Genomic DNA, 19,583 nt, shown 5'->3' with positions numbered 1-19,583 from the left:
CACAGAGATCAGAGGACACAAACACAGCAGAGGTCAATAACATAAATACAATATTTTCAGCTGGACTGCAACAGAGGGGGCGGAGCTATAAAGAGTGTCTGTCACTGAGAGATCAAAGTTAGACCGGACTTTTCAAATTAAAACCAAGAACAGACCTAGTGCATGATGCAGATGGAGGGAACGTGAAGGGAAGTGATGTCACAGTGATGTGTGGACAGAGTTAGGACCAGTAAGTAATAAACGTTTAGTTTTCTGACAGACTTGAGCTTCATCATCAATTCACTTGGTGTTGAATTGAAGCTGCAGTGATACTAAACGTGTATGTTGAGTATCAGCTTGTTATTGTTGACAAAAGAAGCTGATTCAGCTGTTTGGGTGGAGCTCTGCTATGTGATAAATGTTACTGAACCGGAGGAGCTCTCAGGAACACAGATTGGTTTGAAGGGTTTCATCAGTGACTCGTATTCAAAGATAAATGGCTGATTCTGTCGTTAATTGTTGCTTTACACAAATGTAACTGCAGTGATACTTTAACAAGCTCACATGTCCTGCTCGTCTTCACTGGAGGAACTTTATGTTTACTGGCGAGAACAAACCGTTTTTAATCCACATAAAATCATGAAAAATCTAAATGGAGTCTGGCTGGTTTTCTCCTTAAAAGGCTGATCGCGTGAAGCTCCATCCTCCCACAATCTATTGGCGGAAACGCCTGTCTGTCATATTCACACTCTCAGCTGATTGGTCCGTCCTGAGCTGGTTTCCCCGCCCCTTCATGTACGGCTCCTTCTCCTCGTGCGTCTCAGAACCTTCCAGGCTGCTGTTTTCGGGTCGAGCTGTCAAAATGATCGGCCAGCAGGTTTTAGTGCTCAGTGAGTACCGCAATTTATTTAAAACAAAGCTTCACACGTTTAACTTTAAGCAGGAACCCGTCCGGGACCGGGGCTCCGTCCGTCCGGTCGCTGTTTACTGTCAGAGCGGCCCGGCTGCGACACAAAGCGGGGAGCGGTTTCTGAGCAGCGGCGGAGCCTGTGCTAACCAGGCTAACTGTTAGCATCGTCTGCTAACGGCTAAACCCGACGTTAGCATCTTTAGCTTTTGTGCTCATAAGCAGCCGGCAGCGTGCTGTGATGCTAGGCTAACCTAAGATAAGCTAATTCCGCCCAGTTCCTCAGCATGGGCAGACGGCTAGCAGTTTATTTGAATGCTTTTGGTGTCACGGTGGTGTTAGCTGCTAACGTTAGCTTACAGACTCCTGAACCTGCAGGGGAGTCATTTATGAGTTATCGATCATCAAGTTATTTTTAGTGACGTCAGAGTGTAGAAATTCATAATTGATTTCTGTCTGTAAATAGCTGTTGATCAGATTAATTAAAGGTGGACGGTAAGGTCTGATAACCGATCAGTCCAGATGATCAATATTTATAATGAATCGTCTGAATGTTGATGTGATGTCACTGTGACATTAGACTGATCGATCAGTATCAGCTTTTCAAAATAAAAGCGTCCTGCGTTGGGTGTGTGCTCATTTAACTTCGTGTGTGTGTGTGTGTGTGTGTGTGTGTAGACCAGAACATGAAGAGAGAGTCCGGACGTAAAGTCCAGACAGGAAACATCAATGCAGCGAAGGTGAGTGTCATCATCAGGTCAGTGATTGATCAGCTGATTAGCAGCACTAGATCAATAACACGATCAGTAAGACCATGAATACAATGATCAGTAACAAGTTACAGTTACCACGGTGACCTGACTCTGGTCATTAGCTGGTTACCATGGTGACCTCACTCTGGTCATCAGCTGGTTACCATGGTGACCTGACTCTAGCTGTCTCTGTTTGCTTCAGACCATTGCAGATGTGATCCGGACCTGCCTCGGCCCACGGGCCATGATGAAGGTCAGACCACCTGAACACGCTCAGTCACATGTATCACGTGACACGCAACGCGGAGGACACTGACCTGTGTGTGTGTGTGTGTGTGTGTGTGTGTGTGTGTGTGTGTGTGTGTGCGTGCGCAGATGTTGCTGGACCCCACCGGAGGAATCGTGATGACCAATGATGGAAACGCCATCCTCAGAGAGGTCACACACACCTCTAACATCAATATCAGTACAGGTGTGTCTGTGTGTGTTTACTAACCTCCTGTGTTTCCATGACAACAGATTCAGGTGCAGCATCCTGCAGCCAAGTCCATGATCGAGATCAGCCGTACGCAGGACGAAGAGGTGGGAGACGGGACCACGTCAGTCATCATCCTGGGTGAGACACGCACCGGCCCTTTAAGAGGAGACGCATCACATGACCTCATGTTTCTGTCTGTCTCACTGTCCGTCTGTCTGTCCCCCCCCAGCTGGAGAGATGCTGTCTGTAGCGGAGCAGTTCCTGGAGCAGCAGATGCATCCCACGGTGATCATCAGCGCGTACCGCCAGGCTTTGGAGGACATGTTGGACACTCTGAAGGACATCAGGTACTGAGCCTGTCTCTGTCCTCTGGTTCTGTGTCCAGTCTGTTGGTGCTGATGATGAGTTGACACCCCCTCCCCCAGTTCCCCCGTGGACACGTCAGACCGCTCCATGATGCTGAAGATCGTCCACTCGGCTATCAACACCAAGGCTCTCAGCCGCTGGTCGGTTCTGGCCTGCAGCATCGCGCTGGACGCGGTCCGGACTGTGGAGCTGGAGGAGAACGGCCGCAAGGAGATCGACATCAAGAAGTACGCCAAAGTAGAGAAGGTACAGAACCGGGCCGGAACCGCACACCGGACCTCCGTCCTGGACCAGCAAAGCTCTGTCTATGTCCACAACCACAGACCAGACCTCTGTTCAGTACCCTCTCTCTCTCTTTCTCTGTGTGTGTGTGTGTGTGTGTGTGTGTGTGTGTGTGTGTGTGTGTGTGTGTGTGTGTGTGTGTGTGTGTGTGTGTGTCTCTGTGTGTGTGTGTGTGTGTGTGTGTGTGTGTGTGTGTGTGTGTGTGTGTGTGTGTCTCTCTGTGTGTGTGTCTGTGTGTGTGTGTGTGTGTGTGTGTGTAGGTTCCCGGGGGGTTCATAGAGGACTCGTGTGTCCTCAGAGGAGTGATGGTGAACAAAGACGTGACTCATCCCAGAATGAGACGCAACATCAAAGATCCTCGAATCGTCCTGTTGGACTGTTCACTGGAGTACAAGAAGGGGGAGAGTCAGGTAACACACTATACACCACACTATACACCACACTATACACCACACTATACACCACACTATACACCACACTATACACCACACTATACACCACACTATACACCACACTATACACCACACTATACACCACACTATACTACACACTATACACCACACTATACACCACACTATACACCACACTATACTACACACTACACCACACTACACCACACTACACACACTATACACCACACTATACACACACACACACACTACACCACACTATACACCACACTATACTACACACTATACACCACACTACACCACACTATACTACACACACACATACACACACACACCACACATACACACACACACACACACTACTACACACTATACACCACACTATACACACACACACACACACACACACACACACACACCACACTACACACTATACACCACACTATACTACACACTATACACCACACTACTACACACTATACACACACTATACACACACTATACACCACACTATACTACACACTATACACACACTATACTACACACTACACACTACACACTACACACCACACTATACTACACACACACACTATACTACACACTATACACTACACACTATACACCACACTACACACACTACACACTATACACACACACCACACTACACCACACTATACACACACTATACACACACTATACACCACACTATACACCACACACACACACACACTACACACACTATACACACACACACACATACACACACACACATACACTACACACTATACACCACACTATACTACACACACACACACACACACACACTACACACACACACACACACACCACACTATACTACACACTACACACCACACTATACTACACACTACACACCACACTATACTACACACTATACTACACACTATACACCACACTATACACACACTATACACCACACTATACTACACACTATACACCACACTATACTACACACTATACACCACACTATACTAAACACGGTACACCACACTATACACACTATACTAAACACTATACACCACACTATACACCACACTATACACCACACTATACACTCTATACACCACACTATACTACACACTATACACCACACTATACACACTATACTACACACTATACACCACACTATACACCACACTATACTACACACCACACTACACACTATACTAAACACTATACACACTATACTACACACTATACAAACTATTGTGTACTGTGTGTGTGTAGACTGATATAGAGATCAGTAAGGAAGAAGACTTCTCCAGGATCCTCCAGATGGAGGAAGAATACATCCAGCAGATCTGTGATGACATCATCAACCTGAAACCGGACCTGCTGTTCACCGAGAAGGGCATCTCAGGTACACTGGTTCTGTTCAACTGGTTCTGGTTCTGTTCAACTGGTTCTGGTTCTGTTCAACTGGTTCTGGTTCTGTTCCAGATCTGGCTCAGCACTACCTGATGAAGGCGAACATCACGGCGATCCGCCGGGTCAGGAAGACCGACAACAACCGGATCGCTCGTGCGTGCGGCGCACGGATCGTGAGCCGGACCGACGAGCTACGTGAGGAGGACGTGGGTTTGGGGGCAGGGCTCTTCGAGGTGAAGAAGATCGGAGACGAGTACTTCACTTTCATCACCGAGTGCAAAGATCCCAAAGCCTGCAGCATCCTGCTGAGAGGAGCCAGCAAGGAGATCCTGGCGGTGAGTACCAGTACCGGGCCTCCTGTTCTGGTACCGGGGCTGTAATCCGTAATAACGCTCTCCGGTCCACAGGAAGTGGAGCGGAACCTGCAGGACGCCATGCAGGTGTGCCGCAACGTGCTGCTGGACCCGTTCCTGCTGCCGGGCGGCGGCGCCGTGGAGATGACGGTGTCGAAGCGTCTGACCGAGCGGTCTCGCGCTCTGACCGGCGTGGAGCAGTGGCCCTACCGGGCCCTGGCCCAGAGCCTGGAGGTCATCCCCAGAACACTCATCCAGAACTGTGGTGCCTCCACCATCCGGGTCCTCACCTCCCTCAGGGTACCAAACTTTATTAACAACGGGACTTTATTAACATAAATTCATAAATAAAGCACTGAATGTCGCTGCAGGACGCTGAAATCACCATCTGTCCTCCCTGTGTGTGTGTGTGTGTGTGTGTGTGTGTGTGTGTGTGTGTGTGTGTGTGTGTGTTCAGGCCAAACACACTCAGGACGACAGTGTGTCTTGGGGTGTTGATGGAGAGACCGGCTGTCTGTCCGACATGTCGGAGCTCGGGATCTGGGAGCCGCTGGCTGTTAAAGCTCAGACCTACAAGACCGCTGTGGAGGTGAGGCCGATCAATACTCATCATTACTGATCAGTAACGTACCATTATTGATCAATACTGGTACTGACTCTCCTCTGTTGCAGACGGCCATCTTGTTGCTGCGTATTGACGACATCGTCTCTGGTCACAAGAAGAAGGACAAGGAGGATCAGATGGGAGGACCAGGAGCCGAGTGACCCGCATCGACCCGGATCAACATCAGTCTGTGTGTGTCTGTGTCAGTAACCTGCTCCTGATGTTCCTCATGTCCTTATATGGTAAACCAGTTTCCATGATGTCATGTGACCTTCTGATTTAATTAAACACACTGAAATGTTTCCCTTTTCTCTTATTGATCACATTAATCAGACACTCAGCTGTCAGTCACAATTATTGATTATCTTATTGATGACAGTCAACAAATGGGTAGATAGATACTTTATTAATCCCTCAAAGGGAATGATCTCCTGTATCTGGAACCATCTCCTGTATCTGGAACCATCTCCTGTATCTGGAACCATCTCCTGTATCTGGAATGATGTTGGTGTCTCCGGCTCCAATGCAACTGGTCCTGGTTCTGGTTCTGGTCCTGGTCTAGTTTTTTGTTCTTTAACACCAGAGTGCTGTAGTACTTGAGTACTTTAATAATGTAAACACAGTAGAAATACAACTCTGATCAGGTTAAACTTTGACCGGAAGTCACTTCAGAGGTCAGGTCAGGTGACGTCAGGCCTCAGAACCTGAACAACCAATCACAAAGTGTCTCTCTTGCTGATCTAATCTGACACTTATTGATCGAGTTCCATTTATTGATGACCTTAGCTCCTGATTGAATCATTTATTGATCTTTTTAACGGCTGTGAAAAGATTTTATTCGTTTTGTTCACTGATTAAATCACAGAGAAGCGCCGCCTGTGGGCGGGGCCTCCCTTAGTCAGCTGACTTGCAGCAGGTCATGTGACAGCAGCGGCTCTCCGTCACAACAGACATGGCGGCGGTGTGGACGCTCAGCGGCGGAGCTCGTGCAGTTCTTCTCCTCTGTTGGTTCTCCTCGTGCCACATTTCGGTCAGCGCGGCGGGAACCTTCACGAGACAGGTGAGCGAGCCAGGTGAACCCGGAAGTGTCTTAAATTAGGCCCTGAAAGAGCAAAACGTCCGCGGAGCTGAGCCGGAAGTGAAAGTGTTGAAGACGTAAATTCAAAACACATTTAATCCGAATCGAAATTGCTGAAATGTTTTCACGATTGAATCTAGGAGATCACGTGCTCACGTTTTATGTCTTTGTTTATTTTAAACATTCAAATCTTTATTTATAACAGATGTGAAACAAACAGGAACAAACCGTTTTAGTCAGTCAGTCAAGCTGCTGTACATGTTACATCCTTAATATTATTATTTCATTGTTATCATTATTATTGTTATCATCATTATTATTATGATCATTATCATTATTATTATCATTATTGTTATTATTATGATCATTATTACCATTATTATCATTATCATCATCGTTGTTCCGGTGTTTGTCAACACATCACAAATCATTTCAGTTATTTTTTGACACATGACTGATTTTCATCAAATACATCCGATTATTGATTGATATAGATTATTTCAGATGATTATTTCTTCTGAATTATCAAAGAAAACGTTTTTGTTTTTTCATGAATCAAACAAATAAATAATACGTCAATAATTCAGGTTTCTTTGGCGTTATTGATCTGTGATCAATCAAATATAATACTGACGTGTCCTCGGATCAATACCTCCCTCAGCTCTCCGTCCAGTTGAATCCCGGCTGGAACTCCTCGTCGCCTCCTGCTGGCGACCTGCTGCACGTGAGAGCCGTGGGAAACAACGACACACTGCACTTCCTGTTCTGCAGCCAGGGGGCGCCGACGCTGCTGCTCGTCCACACAGACTCCGCCTCCTCCTCTGTCCAGGTGGGTGGGTTCATCAATTATTGATCAGCTGGTTATTGATCGGACTTTTTAAAAGACTTTCCTGTTACAAATGATACGTATTGACTAATATTGATGGGTTATTGATTGATGACATCACCATCTAGTATTGATCCTCTGTTCCTGATATTCAGGTGAACTGGACTCAGTTCTTGTCTCGTAACACCAGTGGCGGCCTGCAGGTGGAGCCGGAGAGCAGCGTGCTGTCCAGCGCCGCCGTCGTCTTCAGCCGGGTCAGAACCGCCCGTCGGTCAAATGTTTTGTGTGGTTGCCGGGGGTTACCGTCCCTCAAACCTTTGTTCTTGGTCTCAGCTGTTGGAGTACGATGACGTCAACAACACGGCTGATCCGACCTCTGACCTTTTCCCTCCGTACGAGCTTCGGGACTTCATCTGGTCCCGCCTCCAGCTGTCAAGCCCCGCCGCCCTGCTCTGCGGCACCACGCCCACCTTCGGCAACGGGTCGCTCTGCCTGCAGGTCTGTCGCCGTGACAACGAGGGTCACATTTTATTAAACAGACTTCAATCAATACTTTCTATAACATTCATAACTTCCTTTCAGCTGTCTGTCTTCGACTTAGAGGGGCGGGATCAGTCGTGGCCCCGCCTCCTTCACTCTGCCAACTCCTCCCAGTTGGGGGTGTGGCTCGATGGCATACCGCCACGGGCCTCTCACTCCAGGTTCCTATTGGAGCTGCAGGTGGTGGGCGGAGCTTCTCCTGTGAGCAGCGTGGACGTCCGTCAGTCGATCGACGACGAGTTCACGCCGTCAATATTCAAGGTGATCGATAAAACTTTATTAACCAGTCGCAGCGAATGCCGCATCCATCTGACCTGTTGGTGTCCCTCTGACCTCTGACCCCAGGTGTCTCAGTGGGTGTGGTCAGAGAACGGCAGCGCAGACGTTCTGGGCTTCGCTCAGTGGAAGCCAGTAGCGTACCGACGGCGCCGCCCGGCGCTCGAGGACGCCACGCCGTGCCGCCACTCGCCGCCGCGGCCTCAGAGCGGCGTCGCGGCGGCGTCCGGTCTGGTCCGAGCGTTCTTCTCAGAACCGCAGTCGGTGGGATTGAACGTGAGCTTCGGCCTGGCAGGAGAACCGTTCTACAACAGCACCGGGTTCCTCAGCTGGTCGGTTCCCCTCCTTCTGCTGACTGATCAGAACCCATCAGAACCGATCGATCGACCCTGACTGTGTTTACTTCCCGTCTCTGCAGGACGCTGCTGGTGGGCGTCGGCTCTCCGCCCGTCGACTCATTCTCTCCGCTCGTTCTCACCATCATGGCGGTCGGACTGGGAACTCCCATGATCCTCCTGCTGCTGGGCGGAGTCTGCGTCTGCCTCCATAAGGGGAGGGAGGCGGCGAGGACCACCTACGAGCCAATCAACTGACAGCTGAGCTCCAGCCAATGAGAGGGCAGAGAAACCCGATGGACAGGTGACATCACTGTGACATCCAACCAATCAGGACGCAGCAGTTTTTTCCCCCAGACACTTTTTAAATGATGCAGTTCAGAACTCCATTTAGATTCTGATGCTTTAAAAGAAGTTTTAAATATTTTAAATCTGTTGTTTTTATTTAAGTTTGGACTCAAACCGACCGTTGACCGTGTGGGGGCGGGGCTTATCCTGTTAGGTAAAACTGTGAAAGGTAAATCTAACCCGTCAGAGAACATTCACAGCGTTGAATATATTGATAGATGTAACATCACGTGACCTGTCGACCAATCAGGGATGAGGTTGGACACGGACCTGGTTCTGGTTCTAAAACGGACCAAAGCTGGTTTGAATGTTTTTTTATCAACTGTTTGTTTTTATTCTCTTCGACTACTGATTTGGACAAAAGTTCGATTTTAATAAAACGTGTTTGTACACAAAGTATTATTATAAGTAGTACTATTATTGTTAGTATTAAAGTATTATTACGTTTATTATTACTATTATTATAGATATTTTTACTATTATTATAAGTATTATTTTGTATTTATTTTGAAAAGATCAGTTGGTTACAGAGCAACCGATCAAAACTCCAGATTTAAACGTATTTGAATTTAACTTTATTAACACCCCACCCCCCACCCCCACCCCAGTCTAGATCAGGGTTCTGGTCCTCTTCAGCCACGAAGGTCTCGTTTAACAGGGAATAAAAAGACTGTTAAAGATGAAACACGAGCCCTCGTGGCTCCGCCTCCTTTTAAATAAAGTTCAGGGTAGAAACTACAAACAGTTTCTCCAGGTTCTTCTCCAGGTCCTGGTCCTGGTCCAGGTCCTGGTCCAGGTCCAGGTCCAGGTCTCCTAGATGGACTCGATCTGGCGGCGGACCTTTTCGGAGGCGAGGCGGTCGAGCCATCGCTGACGGAGGACCACGAGGATGGAAAACAAAACCGTCAGAGACAACATGGACGCCTCAAACTTCCAGAAGAGATGTTCCTCCATCAGGGAGGAGCGACAGCTGAAGGAGGAAGGAGAAGAGGAGGAATAGGAAGAGGAGGTTAGTATCTTTATCCAAACTCAGATTGAAGTCATGTCCTCTGATCTCTGAGCTTTTTAAATGACTTGAAGTGATGTCACTTCCTGTCGCAGTGACATCACTTGCTGCTGAGGTGACCTCTGACCTCTTGTACTCCTCCTTGCTGCTCCTGGTACAGTTCACTCTCTCCACGTATCCCGTCTGCCTGCAAGCCAACTGAGATTTCTGGAACAAACGACACAGAAACACTCATGCTTTTATTCTGAACGCTCAAGAAGTAAGAAGGTAAGCTGGGAAATCCGAGACTCCACCCTGAGGTCCTCTCTGTTCATTTCCCAGCATGCCTTCCTATCTCTTAAACAGGAAGTGATGTGTTTACTGACAGAGTTGAAGTCGCTGCAGTGAACACACTCCTCGGTCACGATGAACTCCTCCAGCAGCCAGCAGGGGGCGACAGGAGGCTTCACAGCAGCTGTAGAGGACAATGATGACAACAACAACAACAGGTCGTCAGGGTTCTGAACAACAACAACGGTCCGTCAGGGTTCTGAACAACAACAACAGGTCCGTCAGGGTTCTGAACAACAACAACACCAACAACAGGTCCGTCAGGGTTCTGAACAACAACAACAACAACAACAGGTCCGTCAGGGTTCTGAACAACAACAATAACAGGTCCGTCAGGGTTCTGAACTACAACAACAACAACAGGTCCGTCAGGGTTCTGAACAACAACAATAACAGGTCCGTCAGGGTTCTGAACAACAACAACAACAACAACAACAGGTCCGTCAGGGTTCTGAACTACAACAACAACAACAGGTTCGTCAGGGTTCTGAAAAACAACAACAGGTCCGTCAGGGTTCTGAACAACAACAACAACAGGTCCGTCAGGGTTCTGAACTACAACAACAACAACGGGTCCGTCAGGGTTCTGAACAACAACAACAACGGGTCCGTCAGGGTTCTGAACTACAACAACAACAACAGGTCCGTCAGGGTTCTGAACTACAACAACAATAACAGGTCCGTCAGGGTTCTGAACTACAACAACAACAACAGGTTCGTTAGGGTTCTGAACAACACCAACAACAGGTTCGTCAGGGTTCTGAACAACAACAACACCAACAACAGGTCCGTCAGGGTTCTGAACAACAACACCAACAACAGGTTCGTCAGGGTTCTGAACAACAACAAGTGGCTCTGTTGGTACCTGAACTCTTCTCTTCACTTAGCAGCACCGCTCCGAACACTCTGCAACACAAACGCATGACATCATCACTGCTGTCAGGTTACCATGGTAACACAGGGTCCGACCTGTGACCTCTGACCTGTGACTGACCTGAGGGAGACGAGGCCCCAGAACAGAGCGTGGAGGACCAGAACTCGAGGCCGACAGCAGGCGATGGGGATCCGACAGTCGCTCTCCATCAGTCTGATCCTCCAACAGGACACCACAGCCACCCTGGTACCGACCGGGTCCGGGTTCTGGTTCTCGGTCTGGTTCTGAGTCTGTGTTGTGGGTTCTGGGTCTGGTTCTGTTTACATGGTGTTCAGACTGAATCAAAGGTTTTACGACTCCAAGTTGAAACCTGAAAAATAGAAAAGATCAATACATCAATCAATTCTGGTAACACGTGTTCTCCACCTCTGGTTCTGGTTCTGGTTCTGTTGGAGGTTCCTTCCTGTTCATGTTGAACTGTTGGTTCTGAGGATCAGCTGACATGATATTGATCACGAGTATTGATAATCGATCAACGGTTCTGCTGGTCATTAACAGGTTTCATCTTGTTTGGTTGATCGTGACATTAAAAGTGTAAACTGATCAATAAACAATAAGATGTTAGCTAGCTGCTAATGCTAACAGCCTGCTAGCCCCGTGTTTACCCACAGACGTGCTAGCTTTAGCTTCGTTTAGCTTCGGTCCGAACACTCACCGTCATCCTGAAACAGCCGCCATCTTGGACTCAGCGCGGGAACTGAGAGGAGAAGAAACCGGTTGAAACCGGCGGAGGTGCAACGTGTCCGTTAGGTCTACCGGAGAACAGAGATCTGCTCAGGAACACCGACTGTTACCGGACAGTTAGCGGATCCGTCCGCAGCTTCAGACCGACATCCCACCGTTGAGGAAGAGGACTCTTCCGGTACGGTGCCTTCACAATAAAAGCATACTATCTACGAGTTCTGCGACCAAAAGAAAAAAATACTTCAGATAATTCACTGGTTCTGTTCTTTAACGTTTTAGTGTCAAAACAGGATGAGACACAAAACGAAAGAAAATCAGTGACAAACAGGAACAAAACGAGATCAGTGTGAGTGAACACAACCAAAGACTTGAAGCACTCCTCTCTCTCTCTCTCTCTCTCTCTCTCTCTCTATATATATATATATATATATATATATATATATATGTGTGTGTGTGTAAATTACGTATATATACATGTGGTTATTTAAAATGTTTAGGAGCTGCTATTATGAAATGTAAAATTTTAACCTTTATTTTGAAGGCCTAAGAGTGTCACTTCCTTTCCTTGCCTCAGTTTAACGCAGGCGCAGCTTCCTCCTGATGTGTTGGAAACGTCAACGTAGCCTGACGTGAGAAAAGACGTCATCAGAATTCTGGAGGGCAGTTTTACTTCAACTTCATTTTCATCATAATAAGTCTTCTTCATCTTCATCATAATAAGTCTTCATCATCTTCATCATAAGAAGTCTTCATCATCTTCACCGCAGCTGAGTGGTCCGAACAGAATCCTCTGCTGATCAATAACATTGACGACAGATTGATGAGTTTAAACTCTTTATTAAAAACAGTTTTCAGCCATCAATTATCGATCTTCAATAATCGGTCGTTAGGTCGGAGGTTCTTCGTCATCGCAGGCTGTGGATGAACACCTGGGAACACCTGGACCTCCGCGGGCACCGACACACCTGACCGGACCCAGTCCTCTGGCCCTGCCCCTGACTCCGCCCCCAGCAATACTTGTCCAAATTACACTGAAAGGGGAGGGGCAAACAAAGGATGACATCACACTGTTGGTTTTCACTCAAGGATACTTTTTTTTAATTTTTTTTATCAAACGACAGTAATTTAATTTGAAAGGACTAAAGCTGCTTCCTATTTATTCTGGTTGCCGTGGATATTGAACTGCACAGTGTTTGAGCAGTCATTAATCAATCAGAATGATCAGAGAGCAATGGAGGTTTTACCAGGACGGTGACTCTCCGTCTTCTCAGGCGTCCACACAGTCCAGGAAGTCGTCCAGGAAGTTGCCTGAGGTCGTGTGTGCTGACCTCTGAGTTTTCAGGAACTTGGAGCTGAGAACAAAAAAATTAATGAGCTTCAGAAAGCAATGTTTGATCAGCTGATCATAGAGCTGTGTGACATCATCAGGAAGGAGGAGCCAGGACAATGTTAACAACATGTTCGTCTGTATCAGCGCTCAGTTCTAAAGCCAGCATCTGTGATGGTACAGGGATGCATTAGTGCACATGGCATGGGTAGCTTGAACATCTGGAAGGAAGCATTAATGCTGAATGATATATTCAGGTTTTGGAGCAACATGTGCTGCCATCCAGACAACATCTCTTTCAGGGAAGGTCTTGTTTATTTCAGCAGAACAACGTCCAACCACATTCTGCACGTATTCCAACAGCATGGTTCTCTAGTAGAAGAGTCCGCTGATAAACTGGCCTCCTGCAGTCCAGACCTGTCAATCATTGAAAACATCTGGAGCATCAGGACATGAACAATACAACAAAGGAGACCCTGAACTGTTGAGCAGCTGGAATCCTCTATCAGGCAAGAATGGGACCACATTTCACTTTCAAAACTCCAGAAACTGGTCTCCTCAGTTCCCAAAGGTTTCCAGGGTGTTGTTAAAAGAAGAGTTGATGCAGCTCAGTGAACATGATCCTGGAACAACTTTATAGAGACGTGTTGCTGACATCACGTTCACAATGAGAAAATATATTTTATAAAACAATAAAATGTCTCAGATTCAACGTTTGATTTGTTGTCTTTGGTCTGTTTATAATTAAATATTAAAGTTTACATGATTTATAATCATCACATTCTGTTGTGATTTACATTTTCAACAGCTGTTTTAGGAACGTTCCAGCCGACAGCATGAACATTGAATTATCAAATTATTCCTGATCAGCTTCAGGTTCTGGTTTGGTTTTAGTCCCAGCATGCACCTGTCCTACCTGCAGCACAGGTGTTGCAGGAGTCACGTCAGGCAGCCTGGAGTCGACGTTCCACAGAGAGAGCAGCACCAGAAACACCACACACACAGCCACCTTCATCTGTAAATCATCTGCCGATCAGCTGTCGATCAGCTGTCTCTCTCCTCCGGGTTCTTCAACCAACAACTGAACAGGAAACGATGATCCTCTTAGTCAGGATTAGGAGTCATGTGACCAGACGATGTCATCACACGGACTCCTTCACAGAATTAGTGACACGTCACAGTTGCACCATCACAACACGAGTGATGAGTGTCAGACTGCATCATAGATCAATAACTAACAACAGATCAATAACTAACAACAGATCAATATCTAATAACAGATCAATATCTAATAACAGATCAATAACTAACAACAGATCAATAACTAACAACAGATCAATATCTAATAACAGATCAATATCTAATAACAGATCAATAACTAACAACAGATCAATATCTAATAACAGATCAATATCTAATAACAGATCAATAACTAACAACAGATCAATATCTAATAACAGATCAATAACTAATAACAGATTAATATCTAATAACAGATCAATATCTAATAACAGATCAATAACTAACAACAGATTAATATCTAATAACAGATCAATAACTGATAACAGATCAATATCTAATAACAACAAATTAATAACTAATAACAGATCAATAACTGATAACAGACCAATATCTAATAACAGATCAATAACTAATAACAGATTAATATCTAATAACAGATCAATAACTAACAACAGATCAATATCTAATAACAGATCAATAACTAATAACAGATTAATATCTAATAACAGATCAATATCTAATAACAGATCAATAACTAACAACAGATCAATATCTAATAACAGATCAATAACTAATAACAGATCAATAACTAATAACAGATCAATAACTAATAAAATATCAATAACTGATAACAGATCAATAACAAATAACAGATCAATATCTAATGACAGATCAATAACTAACAACAGATCAATAACTAATAATAGATCAATAACTGATAACAGATCAATATCTAATAACAGATCAATAACTAACAACAGATCAATAACTAATAAAAGATCAATATCTAATAACAGATCAATAACTTTATCAATGAGTCCTTCTCCTGAGCCGTATAGAAACTGAAGCTCATATTAATTGATCAGAAGTCACCGTTTATTTAGATTTGATCTTTTATCTTTATATTTTCTAATTCCAACTTCCTCTTGCTGTCACAAAGTATTTTATTGTGAAGTCCTGCAGCGGCCGGCGGCCTGTTTCCGGTTCCGGGTGCGTGTCCGCAGCTTGCTCGTGTGGATGTGGAGCTGCAGCAGGACATGAGCGGAAGTGGGACTCTCCGATCGGTGGAACATGTCCAGACTTCAGGAGCTCAAAGATTCCTTCAAACGGAGGCTCATCACGGCGGCTCGCGCGCATCTGATCGGACACGTGGAGAGATCAATATCCGGATATGAAGAGGCGATCGATCGCAGACGGAAACTCGTGGATCTGCTTTCAAACCGCGACGAGCTGCGGACAGCAGGTTGGTTTTTATTTGACTCTGAGAGTACCTGAGAGTACCTGAGAGTACCTGAGAGTACCTGAGAGTACCTGAGAGTACCTGAGAGTACCTGGCTGTGAAACCCGTTCTGTCTGCAGAGGGAACTTCCTTCCATCCTCATCCCAGCACCTGCTGACGCACTCTGGAGGAACTGCAGCACTATTAGCAAGCAGCTCAACGCTCATGCAGAGGGAGCTGTGATGGTGGCGGGAGACTTCAACTCCGCACAACTAAGTTCTACAGAAATGTAACCGACCAGAGACAAGAATCCTCTGGACCAGGTGTCCACCAACATCTCCACACCTCAGATCATCAGACCACCTCTCACTGGAGGACAGCTGTCCTCACCCTGAACCGCTGCTTCGCCCGCTTTGACGCAGCACGGTGGAGAAACAGCTGAGAAGACTCGGGTGGAGCAGACACTCTTCCTCCAGCACCACCGGGTGAGCGCCACTCTGAGGAAGATCCACATCACCGAGGCAGCTGGACCTGACACATACGTCAGGATGCTCTTCGTTGACTTCAGCTCCGCCTTCAACACCATAATCTCCCATAAACTGGTGCATCAACTCAACAACCTCCAACTGTTCCTGGATCCTGGACGTTAGTCAGGATGGAGAACCGACATCCTGAACACACGAGCACCGCAGAAAACAAACAAACAAACAAACAAACTCAGATTTTCATCGTTCGACGACTTTAACAAAGTTTCTGTTTCCTGCAGGCGAACTACAGTGGGACCTGGACCTGGACCTGGACCAGCAGGACTCCCAGGTTAAAGAGGAGCCTCAGATCTTCAGAGGTGAGGAAGACGAGCAGAAACCTTCACAGCTTCATCACAGCCGGACTGAAGACAACAAAGAACCAGAACCAGGTCCCGGTGAGTCCTCGGAGATGGAGGTCAGCGATGGCGACTGGGAGGACGGCGGTGCGGCTCGGTCCGGCGTTGCGGTCATCACGGCGCCGGGCGGCGGAGGTTGAAGGTCGTAGGTGTGTCCGGACTGCGGGCGGCGGTTCAGCCGGAGGGGAAACCTGCAGGTTCACCTGAGGACGCACCGCGGAGAGAAACCGTACCGCTGCTCCGTCTGCTGCCGGGCCTTCAGCACTCACCTGCTGCTGAAGATGCACCTGTCGGCCCACCGCGGGGACAAACCCTTCACCTGTAGCCGGGCAGGTCCGATACCACAAGTGTATCCAGAACCAGGCCGCCCGGTCCGGACCAGAACCGCAGTGGCTCCGGCTGTGATGCTCTGAACCGGATCCTGATGGGTCCTGACGACGTTAACGGGGGCGTTGCACGTGCACTTTAACAGGGTAGGTGATGACATCATCACGTGTGCTGTTACCAGGTTACGAAGGTGATGAAGAGGTGTGTCCATGGAAGTGTCCAATCAGGAAGCAGGAGGCCTTCAGTATTTATATAGGACACACCCACTCTGACATTCACACTTATTGATTGTTTGTTGATAGTTTGTTTGTTGTTTATTGATGTAAACATGACAAACTGAATAAAGCTTGTTGTCTTCAGTCACCCATCAATCATTTATCAAATCTGTCACGTGTTGATGACGTGTCTGAGATGGACAGTCTGAGCCAGAGAAACTGCATTTTATTTTGAAAGGGGACCCCGGAAGCGGCAGCATACGTTGAGGCCGGTGTGATACTGGGGATGGTTAGCACAGTTAGGACAACACACCGGGAGGCACATCAAAAATAACAGAACAAGCTCGTCCCAGTCCGGTTCTGTGAGCTGGACCGGCACCGGAACCTGCAGGAAATGGATTTAGTAGCCAGACCGGAGTCTGGGAGAACCGGTCAGTCCGGCATGAAGCTGCTGGCGCTAAGCTAACGATACCTGGGCCTGGTTCTGGTCCTAGTCCTGCTCAGTATGCTTCAGAATGTTCGGGACATAAATACGTGTTTCAGCTGGACCCGGTCTGAACCAGCAGAACCTGCACATCACCAGCTAGCTGGACCACTCACCTTTAACCCCAAAACGTCACTATGGCAATGGGGGCGAGCCGGGTCACCATGGTAACAGGTTTTATTCATGCAGAGCCAAAACAAGTCGATTAGTTTTATTTTTTGACTTATTGATTCCTTGTTGATTTATTATTGATTTATTATTGATTCATTTTAATCCTTGATCAGTCAATCAATTATTGATACCTCTATCAGCTGATTTATTGATTATTTGTGTATCTTTAGCTGCAGGTCTATGTTTAGCTCCTGTACCAGGCCCCCCCCTCCCCCTCCCCCTCCCCTTCCCACACACACAAAACACCATCTTTGTACGTAACGTCATCACGCCGTGGCCCCGCCCCCTTCAAATGGAGGATTTTTTTTTTTTTTTTTTTTTTTTTTTCCCCCGCCACCCCTGCGTCCATTATCACGGAACCGCAGCGGGACCCCGCGACCGCAGCAGGCCGCCCAGGAGGATCAGACCGCCGGGGACGAGACGAGGATGAGAGCCGCTGGGACGGAGAGCCGACCGGAGGAACCGCTAAACCCCGGAGGAGGCGACATGACTGCGGAATAAACAGGCGAGAGGACGCCGCTGCGCTGTTGGTGAGAGGGGTGATGGACAGGTGGAGGTGCAGGATGAGGAGGATGGAATGCAGCAGGAGGAAGAGGATGGGGTGCAGAAGGAGGAGGTGCAGGAGGAGGATGGGGTGCAGGAGGAAGAGCACCGGCTCTGACCGCTGCCGTGTCCTCTCACCGCGGCCACGGAGCTGGTCACAATAATAGGAACAGCCTTCATCATCATCATCATCATCATCACTGATTGTTCTCGACACACTGACTGAGCGCGTGCGTCTCTTCCAGCGGCCCACAGGCAGCATGTCCGGGCCGGCCGGACCGGCACCGCCCGCCGGGTCCAGTCCGGACCTGAGCCATCTGACGGAGGAGGAACGGAGCATCATCCTGTCGGTTCTGGAGCGCCAGAGGAAGGAGGAGGAGCAGGAGCAGAGCATGCTCAGGTAATGGGGGAATGGGGGGAGGGGGAAAGGGGGTCATTAATGATCAGCTGCTGACAAAATAAAAGCATAAAATATATACATGTGAGTTTGTGATGTCATGTGACCAGAAGGTGACTTCTGACCTCCAGTCAGTCCTTCAGACTGCAGGTCTCAGTATCATCAGCTGACTTTCAACCTCAGCAGCTGATTCTTGTTCAGTCCAGAGGTTCTCAACCTGCGAATCGGAGCCCTCCAACAGTTCACAGAGTCAACCTGCAGGGTCGTCTGATGAAGAAGAACCTGGTTCATTTCAAGAACCTGGTTCTGTTTGTTAATACGAGACTGCACCTGAGTGGGGTTCATCTCTGTACTGGAGGGGACGGGTCCATCTGGGTCTATCTGGGTCCGCATGAGGTTCGGAGGGGATGAGTCCAGAAGAATTTGGATGCAGAGCCAGCAATTTTTACTGATCCGCTGATCAATCAGCTGTGACAGTTTGAGCAACAACATTGATCAATAACGAGTTTCACCGCCTGATTGGATCAAAAAGCTCCTGATGTTAAAGGTCCACCTAAACAAAATCACCTGCTGTGACATCACTGACTGGAGGCGTGGCCAGGCACGCATCATGACTGATCACGTGATGGTTTGTGTGTGCTTTTAATTTGATTTTTTTCTTATCTGGTCCTCAAACCTCACTGACCTCTAGAACCTCCTCACTGACGTATAGAACCTCCTCACTGACCTCTAGAACCTCCTCACTGACGTATAGAACCTCCTCACTGACCTGTAGAACCTCCTCACTGACGTATAGAACCTCCTCACTGACCTCTAGAACCTCCTTACTGACCTGTAGAACCTCCTCACTGACCTCTAGAACATCCTCACTGATGTCTAG

General features: G+C 47.4%; 4 protein-coding genes across 17 annotated transcripts in view; 3 read left to right on the top strand and 1 right to left on the bottom strand.

Moving 5' to 3' along the window:
- Positions 1 to 761: 761 nt before the first annotated feature.
- cct3 (chaperonin containing TCP1, subunit 3 (gamma)) lies at positions 762 to 5,840 on the top strand. The gene is made up of 13 exons (XM_069725667.1): positions 762 to 869; positions 1,565 to 1,626; positions 1,841 to 1,891; positions 2,014 to 2,076; positions 2,158 to 2,254; positions 2,346 to 2,463; positions 2,542 to 2,728; positions 3,025 to 3,174; positions 4,441 to 4,573; positions 4,654 to 4,916; positions 4,989 to 5,234; positions 5,392 to 5,523; positions 5,607 to 5,840. Exons 1-13 carry the CDS (start codon positions 773 to 775, stop codon positions 5,697 to 5,699), a joined length of 1,692 nt encoding a protein of 563 aa, XP_069581768.1. The 5' UTR covers positions 762 to 772; the 3' UTR covers positions 5,700 to 5,840.
- Positions 5,841 to 6,459: 619 nt separating this feature from the next.
- On the top strand, positions 6,460 to 9,338 carry glmp (glycosylated lysosomal membrane protein). The gene is made up of 7 exons (XM_069725670.1): positions 6,460 to 6,598; positions 7,278 to 7,445; positions 7,598 to 7,696; positions 7,776 to 7,940; positions 8,025 to 8,243; positions 8,328 to 8,590; positions 8,677 to 9,338. The coding sequence occupies exons 1-7, from the start codon at positions 6,491 to 6,493 to the stop codon at positions 8,849 to 8,851; spliced, it is 1,197 nt and encodes a 398-aa protein (XP_069581771.1). The 5' UTR covers positions 6,460 to 6,490; the 3' UTR covers positions 8,852 to 9,338.
- Positions 9,339 to 9,424: 86 nt separating this feature from the next.
- On the bottom strand, positions 9,425 to 12,060 carry jtb (jumping translocation breakpoint). Its single transcript, XM_069725672.1, has 6 exons — positions 11,867 to 12,060; positions 11,272 to 11,521; positions 11,143 to 11,183; positions 10,313 to 10,401; positions 10,075 to 10,154; positions 9,425 to 9,911 (listed from the first exon to the last, which is right to left on the bottom strand). Exons 2-6 carry the CDS (start codon positions 11,358 to 11,360, stop codon positions 9,755 to 9,757), a joined length of 456 nt encoding a protein of 151 aa, XP_069581773.1. The 5' UTR covers positions 11,361 to 11,521; positions 11,867 to 12,060; the 3' UTR covers positions 9,425 to 9,754.
- A 6,027-nt stretch (positions 12,061 to 18,087) lies between these two features.
- The window catches only part of LOC138637155 (regulating synaptic membrane exocytosis protein 2-like), a 26,716-nt gene continuing 25,220 nt past the window's right edge, over positions 18,088 to 19,583 (top strand). For 7 of the 14 annotated variants that reach the window (XM_069725644.1, XM_069725645.1, XM_069725649.1 and 4 more), the window contains exons 1-2: positions 18,091 to 18,293; positions 18,552 to 18,706. In XM_069725644.1, the coding sequence (XP_069581745.1) occupies positions 18,567 to 18,706 (140 nt within the window). In that variant the 5' untranslated portion in view covers positions 18,091 to 18,293; positions 18,552 to 18,566. Of the gene's footprint in view, positions 18,294 to 18,551; positions 18,707 to 19,583 lie in introns of all 14 variants that reach the window. The other 7 variants (XM_069725652.1, XM_069725656.1, XM_069725653.1 and 4 more) reach the window with 4 other exon arrangements.

Source organism: Brachyistius frenatus, unplaced genomic scaffold (genome assembly GCF_029030835.1).
Source record: "Brachyistius frenatus isolate BFR_SWC_R1_liver_20210118 unplaced genomic scaffold, ASM2903083v1 Contig_436, whole genome shotgun sequence".
Lineage (NCBI taxonomy): Eukaryota > Metazoa > Chordata > Actinopteri > Embiotocidae > Brachyistius > Brachyistius frenatus.
Note: the sequence above shows the minus strand (reverse complement) of the source record. Positions and strands in the feature narration are given on the sequence as shown.

Bases quoted from the DNA above. Each gene is read 5' to 3' on its own strand.
- glmp (XM_069725670.1), top strand. From the start codon at position 6,491: ATGGCGGCGGTGTGGACGCTCAGCGGCGGAGCTCGTGCAGTTCTTCTC. The intron at 7,446-7,597 runs GTGGGTGGGTTC...CCTGATATTCAG, and splicing joins CCGCCTCCTCCTCTGTCCAG to GTGAACTGGACTCAGTTCTT. The intron at 8,591-8,676 runs GTCGGTTCCCCT...CCGTCTCTGCAG, and splicing joins AGCACCGGGTTCCTCAGCTG to GACGCTGCTGGTGGGCGTCG.
- jtb (XM_069725672.1), bottom strand. From the start codon at position 11,360: ATGGAGAGCGACTGTCGGATCCCCATCGCCTGCTGTCGGCCTCGAGTT. The intron at 11,184-11,271 runs GTCAGTCACAGG...TTTGTGTTGCAG, and splicing joins TGGGGCCTCGTCTCCCTCAG to AGTGTTCGGAGCGGTGCTGC. The intron at 9,912-10,074 runs GTCAGAGGTCAC...TTCCTCCTTCAG, and splicing joins AGCAAGGAGGAGTACAAGAG to CTGTCGCTCCTCCCTGATGG.
- cct3 (XM_069725667.1), top strand. From the start codon at position 773: ATGTACGGCTCCTTCTCCTCGTGCGTCTCAGAACCTTCCAGGCTGCTG. The intron at 2,729-3,024 runs GTACAGAACCGG...GTGTGTGTGTAG, and splicing joins AGTACGCCAAAGTAGAGAAG to GTTCCCGGGGGGTTCATAGA. The intron at 4,574-4,653 runs GTACACTGGTTC...GTTCTGTTCCAG, and splicing joins CACCGAGAAGGGCATCTCAG to ATCTGGCTCAGCACTACCTG.